The 9661-nt window shown below is 37.1% G+C and overlaps 1 protein-coding gene across 1 annotated transcript in view; it reads right to left on the reverse strand.

The window, feature by feature from the left end:
* The window catches only part of E2F5 (E2F transcription factor 5), a 16832-nt gene extending 7588 nt beyond the window's left edge, over positions 1-9244 (reverse strand). Inside the window, exons 1-6 of the mRNA XM_070940472.1 lie at positions 9030-9244; positions 6147-6256; positions 5044-5205; positions 4283-4326; positions 3674-3738; positions 208-454 (exon numbers count right to left, since the gene is read on the reverse strand). Coding sequence (XP_070796573.1) covers positions 208-454; positions 3674-3738; positions 4283-4326; positions 5044-5205; positions 6147-6256; positions 9030-9221 — 820 coding nt within the window. The 5' untranslated portion in view covers positions 9222-9244. The remainder of the gene's footprint in view (positions 1-207; positions 455-3673; positions 3739-4282; positions 4327-5043; positions 5206-6146; positions 6257-9029) is intronic.
* Positions 9245-9661: the final 417 nt, after the last annotated feature.

Here is a 9661-nt window from a genome sequence, read left to right on the forward strand (position 1 = left end):
TTTTAGGATGATCATCCTAATCGTTTTCTTAGATAGGACACAAATATAAATTTCAGAAATCTAGTCTGTAAATAACCTAGTTAGTTTAAAAAATTATGCAGGATACAACCATATTCCTTGAGAAAACAGTACCAATTTTTTTAATATAATAATGGTATCAAGTTTTCTGGGCAAATTTCTGAAAATAAAAAGAATTTCTATACCCACCTGTTGATATATCTGTCACTGGAGTCTGTGGAAGGGATTGCTTCTGATTAAGATCTGAAGGCTCTTGTAATCTCTGGGGATCTGTGTTTGGTTTAGGGGAAGTCAGTGGAACTGCAGACTGCAGGAGATCATCTGGTGGAGGTACTGGGAAAACAACTGGTTTGGAAGAACTGGACTCTTTGTTAATGAGCAATACATGGATAGGTCCCAGACTGCTCTTTAGATTGATCTGGTATTTCTTTTGTCCCTTTAGAGAGAGTGGTAAAGTAAAATGAACGTCTTAACATGCTTTATATGAAAATAGAAGTACTAATCAATATTCAGTCAAATCTGATTCAATTCAAAATTATAAATGAAAGTTTTGAACGGCAACAGTAGGGAATCAGTTTGCTAACATGCTTTCTTTACTTAACACCTCGTTTTGTTCAATATGGAATTGGCATTTTTTATAAAATTATCTTTACACAACATTTACTTATTTAGCAGTTTAATGGAGTAAAATATTGCAAAGAAGTAAAATGCACAACCACAAAGCAAAATTCTTCAATAATAAAAGTATTTTATATTTACATATCTAATATTTTCTCATGAAGGAAAAAAGAAAACTCTCTGGCAGTGGATGCAGATATGGAATTTATTTTGAGTAAGGAATTGCTGCAGGATTCCAGAAAATTTATTGATTTTTAAAAATTTATCCTAAGGCAATTATCTTAGACTAACTGAAAAATACAAGCTCAGGTAGTATGCAACTGAGAATTCAGAATTCAGAAACAGTTTTTTTTTAAAAGGAGTATTTGTACTACCATATCCAAATCTCCCTCAAAATCAGAATAATATAACAATGCTCTTTGATATTCTATGGAAATGAAACTTGGATTTTGAACTAATAGGATAGGAAGAGTATTGACATTTTTGAATTTTGGACAAAGGCTTCTGAAAATATGTCAGACAGCCAAGAAAAACAAAAAAATAGATCACTGAACAAATCAACCCAGAATTTTCTCTCAAAGCACAAATTATCCTAGTCTGAACACATTATATAAAAACCTAGGTCTCTATCACATCCTTACTAACCCCACTCTGTAGTCTATCAATAGATAATTTTTCAGTCCTTCAAACCTTTTTTCATATTCAGTATTTATGATATTAAATAACTGCTTTTGAAGGTTTTAGACTACAAAATCAACAAAATTAGATTTGTAAAGTTTTAATTAAGAGTTAAGATAAAAGTAGGGATTTTATTTCCAATTTAACTAGCCCACAGCAATTACCATTATGAATCTGTCCTTTTAAGTTTATGAATAAGGAATGGATGTAAGAGAGGTCCATGAGGAATAAAACTCACTTCCCCATCTCCTATATATTTGCAGCTACATAATGATCAAGACAAAATAGAGGACAAAAACAAAACAAAACTGTATTCAGGAAACAAAGCAGAACAAAACAACAGTTCATTCTACTCCCTCAAGACCACTTTGGAAAGGAAAGCTAGAAAAATGCCTGACAGAAATTCTTACATTAAACTAGAAAATAAAAATACTGTGCATATCTTCTGTACCAAAATGAGACTGAATACACTGACTAGGCACTAATAAATAACAATGCTGGGCAACTTGGCTTCTTGACATTATTTTAAAAAATCCATATATGAAATGTTTTGAGGATTAATAAGCCATGCAAGTTAAATCATGACAACTAAACTTCTTTTCAGTTGCTATGATTCAGCTTCCAGACAACTCCATCTGGGTGATTGAGAATCTTCATCGACAAATAAACTATGCAGTTTTCTGTGTTTAATATATGGGCGTCCATACATCCTTCTTTCACCAACATGACAAAAAGAAACATCCTATAATTGTGTTGCAAGATCTATTCATTTTAAACATGCATGCAACATCACCATGCACATCCAAAGGGTTTGGACTTATGTTGGGATGGCACAACACTCCTTTCATCAGACAAACCCATTCAACCTTATCCCTGAGAACAACTCTGATTTAATAGCTATTCAGGTTATTTATGAATTCCTGCTTGAGGAAAAGATAAATAAGCTTTCTTTTTTTTAAATAAATACATGATATGGAATTATTTTCCACTGTTGCTGACTGCCATATATAGAATAAGTTAAAAATGCAGAAGGTTGATTTCAATTGAATGTTAGCAAAATTTGTAACAAACATTTTGGTATCATTCTCCAAAGAATTCTCCTTTGCAAGATATGTGGAGGTCCTTTAATTTGGATTACTGCACTAATCATTAGCTTGGATATGACAACATAATTGGTCCCGTCTGATTATTAAATTCTATGATTCAATTTTTTATTTGAATCCCACTAGAACCACAAGGCTCAGATTTGACATGAATAATTTAGTGCTGCTGATATCAAAATGTCAGCTACACAAAATAAAATTTGGATTCAATCCACTGGCAATTTTGTCTTGTATCATAAGTAAAACTTAGGTAACTGAAAAAATTAATTAGAAAATTATTATCTAGGTAGTCCAAATAAGGGAGTAGAGAAGCAAGTAAGATGATTATGGGCCTGGAGACAAAAACATATGAAAAAGGGTTGAGGAACTGGGTATGGCCAGTCTAGAGAAAAGAAACATGACATGATAGCAGTATTCCAGTATTTGAGGGGCTGCCACAAAGAAAAGGGAGTCAACTTATTTTCCAAAGCACCATGAGGCAAGACTTAAGAAACAATGCCTGGAAATTAATCAAGGAGAGAAACAACCTGGAATTACGAAACTTCCTAACAGTGAGGACAATTAATCAGTGGAGCAGCTTGCCTTCTGAAGTTGTATGTGCTTCATCATTGGAGGTTTTTAAGAAAAGATTAGACAGCCTCCTATCTGAAATAGTATAGGGTCTCCTGCTTGAGCAAGGGGTTGGACTAGAAGATCTCCAAGGTCACTTCCAGCTCTATTGATTGATAAGTAATACAATTTCCATCTTCCATGTAGTTTGGAAGTCAATCCTAATGATATGTGATTTTGAATACTAAATGCATGCTACTTCAAGTCATTGCAAACCATGGTTTCAAGTTGATCAATTTATGGACATTAAACATCTGAAATATAGTGAATTCTGTGGCTAATCACAGAAAGAGCCACCAGCTAAACATATGGCTCTGGAATGATATAACATTTTATAGTTAAGTGCAATATAGTCACTCATATATCACTTCTTCATCATTACACAGGCTTCAAATTGAAACTATTCAATTGAATCATTATCTTCACCACATCACCAAGCTGCAATTTAAATAATCATTACATCATTTGCAATCATTTAAAAGGATAATTGAATTACTGAACACGGCATTCTTTTAAACAATTTGTGAGACTAACCAATAGTAGTCCAACTTTATAAAACTGATACAAAAGAACAATTTTAAACTATATGCTTTGTGCAATGGATATTCTGTTTCCCCAATTAAATCAAAACGGTTATTTCTACATACCACATGTGGCACAGGAACTTCTAACTGTGTACCAGAAGGTGCTTGAATTGCTAGTAGTGTATCTCCTGTTTATGGACAAACAGTCAAATCTTAATTGAATGCATTTGTTTATATTTTTATATGCATTCTCTCAGTTCAATCTGAAACTCCATGTTTTAATGCACTTGGCAAATAAGACATGGCAACAGCTCTGTAAACCACAAGTCATGCTTTAATGAAAAGTCAGTCCTATTTGATTCTACATTGGCCATTTTACTTTTGTGTTCTTCAAGTTTCATTTACTTTACAAGTAAAGTAAATGAAACATTACATTACATTACAAGTCCCATCTGGGTGCGGTTTCCTACTGCTCTAATTTTTCGACAGAAATCCTATCGTGTTCTACTCTCTGAAAAGGAATTAAGGATACAGAGCAGATAGTATATTACAGTACAAATTGATAGCACACTGCACTGTGAATAGCAGATCTATGTTATTAGATAAAAGGCTCCTGAGGATTTCATGAGGCTCTCTGAAAAACAACTGCTATATGCTTAAATTAACACTAATCACACAGCCTGTGTGTCTCATGTAGGAAAAAAATTGCAAGACTTAAATCTTCTCTCTTACCACTGAAGCAGTCACAAATGTCTTCATGAGTGATATATGAAAAAGTAGGTCTTGTCAAGGAATTGTTCAAAATAAATTGATTACATATAGTTGATGAGATTTTAAGAGGTATAACAAGTAGTTCAAATATTCTGTGTGGCATTCATCACCCATGAGTGAAATTGCATCATTCAAAAATAATGAAATGGTTTCTTTCATTTTAATATGACTTTGAGAACTATCAGACTGAAAGTGATGACTTTTTAACAGGGAACTAAGTCTCAAGCAAATGTGCCATTCTGTAGTTTTGTAACTCTGGAAAAAAAAATCTATAAACCATTCAAATTCAGTGCAATGCTAAATATCCTACAGAGTACAGACACTCTAGACCAGTGATTCTCAACCTGTAGTCTGCAGACCCCTGGGGGGCCACTATGTGACCCGCGAAGGCTTGAAGAAATGTTATGATTTAAATCTTGAGTTAAGTCTTGGGGAGCCATGGCCACAAAAGGTATTTAAAGGGGCTCCGTGGTGAAGAAAAGATTGCAAACCACTGCTCTAGACTAACATAACCTGGGATGTGGAGGCAACAAGTGTGAAATTAATATATAGGCAATGCAACAGGAACAAAAACCTGCTTGTGGCAGGGGCATCCTATTCCAGTTCCTCTGTCTTCTGTCCCAATCTCATCTTTAGTCTCTAGAATCACTGTTAAAGGTACAGAAGGGCCCAGGGGAAGGCTTGTCCTACTCTAACAAATTATACTGCATATCAAAGGATATCGTTTATTGATGGAATCTTCCTTAACATTTTTGATACTTTGTTGTAACCACAGTTTCTGCTGATCCAGTTCCTTTTCTTTTATTTCTAGCTCTTCAATTTCAGCTTCAAGGTATCTTAGTCTCTCGATGACCTCCTTTGTATTACAACCAGCCCCTACACCTCTTAAAAGAAAAAAAGTTAATATTATAAAGTGACAATAAGTAGACAAAAAGCAGATTTTCAGTCTTTCAAACTGTTCAGCTGGGTCTGAAAGTGACAAAAGTTTTGCAAGTTTCCCTTTCCAGCCGAAGTGATAGAAAGGTAAAATAGCGTTTTCATATGATTTTAGCACGTGAGACAAAGAGTTTAACGTTGCTATACAGAAGACTCCTTAATATAAAAATGTTAAGTTTCATACTAAGGAAGAAAATTTTTTGAAAGAAATTATTTTCATATATTATATCCTGAGCATGGGTCCTACAACTGAAAAAATAATCAGGGGGAAAAAACATGTGTCCTATTGTTGCTGATGTTTCCTACTATCTGAAATATAATGCCTGCCAAAAATACACAAATTGGTAATTGCTGGTAGATATTATTGAGAACTGAATAGTAAGATCTATCAGGAATGCCAATTTAATGTGCTTTATTGGCAAGCAATTTGCATTGTGGAAAGGTGAAATAGGACATCCTCCATTTTTATAGATTCTTTCTCGGTTCATTAATTTATTTTTATTTGGATATAAATATAATTTATTTCTTGCCCATCTCATGGTTTGAGATGATTTATGGTGGATGCCCAATGTTGTAGGCTTTAAAATCACCTGAAGCCCATATGGATTCATAAGACTTTGGTTAATCTGCATTGTTGAGTCTTTTATCCTGATTGGTCAGGATATTTACATATTGTTATGGTTTTACAAGATAAAGTAAAAGTTTCTATTGTAAACTCTTTAAACTGCTTGAGTTTGTCTGTAAAGCACAGCTTTACAGACAATAAATAAAATATACAAAATAAATTCAAGTCCCTTTAAAATTCATACATTCATCACATTCATGGAAGAAAGTTACCCTTCAAATTTTCAGCATGCATATAATAGTATACATAAACTGCTTCTCTTACTTCCACTGGATGCTATTTTTTGACTTTTTTTCAATAAGATCTATCCCTTCCAAAACATTGGTGATGTCATAGATCCGCCTTTTCTGCCGTACAGCCAATGTATCAGCAGCCTGGGAAGAAGGGAGAAAAAAGAACAATGCATGGAGATGAAGGGCAAAAGGAGAGGCTCATTAGGCAGCTGCAGTGCATTTGTACAAGCCTCCTAGGGAATATTAATCACAACCTTCCAAGGAGACAGATGCACAATTAGAGGCCTCGGACCACCCTCCCTGCCTGTGGAACAGGGGCAATCAAACAAAATGCCTATACAAGTGACCTCCTAAAAACATGCCTATGGAACTCCCCACGTGGAAAGGAATGCTTTTGGAGTTAGCCATGTGTGAGTCCAGTGGGTGAGAGGGGAAGGAAGAGTCAAAAAGATGGTGGAACCCTCTTGAAGAGGACTCAGAAGAATAATATAACATTTTCATCTAAGAAGAGGGCTGGAAAAGAACAGAAAATGGCAAGTCACTATTACAAAGACAGGTAACTCCATTTCTGATATACTTTTTAGGGAAGTGTAAATTTTACCATGGATTTCTACTTGTTGTTTTGCCAAATTTTAAAGGAATATGAATTTCACCAACTCAATCCCATATAAGTATTATGTACCTTATGGGGGGGGGGAATGAAACCACATAACTCAAATGCTATCATTACAGATATTCTTAGCCACATGGTACCTTACTTCATCCCGAGTTCTGCTAAAAGCAAGGCAGAAAGAGAGTAAAGTCTGCAAGTAGTAGTCAATGTGATTAGCAGCCTAAGATTTAAGCCAGTAATTTTTATATTGGCATGGATCCAATGTAAACCCTTGAAAGAGCAGGCTGCCTAAATTTTCTCAATAAAAGGAAAGTAGATTTTACTTTAATACTATTTTAATGACTCACTGGATGAAACATTTTTTTTGCTTCTTCAATTAATGGTGTAATATTTCATTTTTTAATCAAATAAGTAGTAAAACATTATTTTAGATTCCAGCAGGTTTAATGTACCTAACATATATAAAATTAGAATCAGTTTGATGTAGAGATTGACATCAGACTAGAAACCAAGACACTTTGTGCTTTAGGCACAAAGCCAATTGCGTAACTTTAAGCCAGTCACTCTATCTTAACCCCAGGAGAAAGATAACCACTTCTAAAAATCCTGCCTAGAAAATTGCAGCAACTAGTCCCAGCCTTTGCCAGAAGTCAACACTTGACTATATCCATCCATACATTTATCTAAATCATGTTATTTGTCTGATTAAAAATTGATCTGAGGTTCAACTTGTTTTATATCATGTGTAAACTGACAGTGAATTTGGTGTAGTGATTAAGGCATCAGGTTAGAAACGAGCAGACTATGCATTCTAGTCCAAACTTGGGCACAAAGCCAGCTGAGTGACATTGGACCAGTCATTTTTTTTCAGCCCTAAGAAGGAGGCAATGGCAAACTACTCCTGAAAAATTTTGCCAATAAAACTACAGGAACTTGTCCAAGCAGTGTCTGAAAATTGGGCATGATTGAATGTAAGAAGGAAAAAAAGAAAGCAATGTTAACACATAGAGAAGCTCTCTATGCATGTAAAAATGATCTACCATTAAGCAAGTGTCTAGGCCTACCCTTGAATAACAATGGACGTTTTGATGACCAGACCCACACTTACAATTAAGGCTGGAGAAAAGGACAGGGTTTTTATGAAAATTGGGATGGGGGTGCAGTGATCTTTGTATTTTAACGATGACGTACCTATTTAGGAAACTATATTGCAGTACTCCAATTCAAAATGGTGAATGTCAGTTTTCAACAATCCTGATTTAAAAAGCAGGTGGTTGGGGCCACAGATTATTCATTTCTGCCTTAGACAGGATGTAATCAAGACTAAACTGAGTATCAATGCTAGTTGGTGCCTGGCTTGTACCTGAAAGTAATTTCAATCTTTAACACTAGAAAAATCTACTTTACCAAGCGGAACTGGATTACTTTAATTTGAAAATAAGTTCCGCTGCATTCACCCAAACTTATTTCTTAATAAAGCCGCAAATGTTTAGGCCGCAATCCTACCTGCAGGTTTTCTCAGGAACAAAAGAACATCCATTGTTCCACTGCTTACCCAGGGAGAATAGTATAACAACCTTTACATCTCTTACCAAATTTTTCTTGAATATGGGCACAAGCTTTCAAAGAAGTGTGGCATTAGCATCTTAATTCACCACACACAGAATGGAGGAGGGGGATTTATAGACGGGAGAAAGGCCTGAATATAAATCTCTTCTCAGCCTACAGCAAAGTATATTATATGCCTTATGGCCAGAAACTTTATCATTGCAGGCTAACCCAACCTCTCAGGTTTGTTTGCATAAGTGAAAAGGGATTAAAGGAAGGAAGAACTTTGAAAAAAAAAAACAGAGCTCTTGAGGAGAAAAGGGTGGCTTTGCCACATGATAATGTGAGTTAATACAGGTGTAAATCAGGAAGCCTTCTCCCCAATCCATTGTACAAGGCTGTTTTTAAAAATAAAATAGACATGATGGAGAAAAGTGGCCACTAACCCCTAACCTGAACACGTTCTTTCTGTGCATTTGGTGACACGGGTGTGATAATTATGCAGGATGCTTGTTTGTTTTGTTTGTTTTGTTTGTTGTTAAGAGTGAAGGGGCAGTTTTGGAAACACACGAATCACCTTTCCCCGGCCCCGCTATTTCCAGTTCTTTTTCCTTGCAGAACCCAGGTAAGGAAGCTGCTGTTCCACCAGGACAGGAAAAAGCTTCCGTGGGGAGGGGAGGCTTCCCCACTTGATCTCTCAGACCCCCCTTATTTCCCTTTCCAGCCTCCTTCACCACCACCACCCCAGCTCACCGCCTTCAGGTCGAGCACGCCGTCCTTGGCTTCCTGCAGCAGCGATACAAACTTGGTGGTGAGGAGCCCCAGGCTCTTCTCGTGCCGGCTGCTGCTATTGCTGCTGTTGCTGCTGCTGCCGCCGGAACCCCCGCTGCCGTCCAGGCTGCCGCCGCTGCTAGAAACCACCTCGGCCAGCGCCGCCGCGGCCATGCTGCATCGCTCCAGCCTCCTCGGCCAGTGGGGTTTCCCCGGCAGCGGCGGCCCCACGTGGCCCTCGCGGACGGCCTCCTCTCCTCCCCGGCTGCCAGCGAGCACAGCTGGCCCTGAATGGAGCAGCCCCGGGCCTCGCAGCCTCGTTTGCTGGGTGGGGGAGGAGGAAGTGACGCTGCCTCTCAGTTGCTGGGAGACAAAGTTTTGTGTAGGGAAAGAGGGAGTGGGGGGAGGAAAGAGGCTTGTTGCTTCGAGGAGGAAACGTTTGCAATCTGCCTTTTCAGTTTAGCAAGCTCCCCAAAGTCCGACGGATCTCTCTCCCCCGTCCCCCCCACTTGTGTTAAAATGAAACTTTCTCCAATTGACAAGGTTGGAACTTTCTGCAACCACAACTCCCATCATTCAGTGACCTTGGAGTACTCATTTATAAAGATCTAAGT

The sequence above is a fragment of the Pituophis catenifer genome, unplaced genomic scaffold (assembly GCF_029215685.1).
Source record: "Pituophis catenifer annectens isolate HBS135680 unplaced genomic scaffold, rPitCat1.0.hap2 SCAF_3, whole genome shotgun sequence".
Taxonomy (NCBI): Eukaryota; Metazoa; Chordata; class Lepidosauria; order Squamata; family Colubridae; genus Pituophis; species Pituophis catenifer.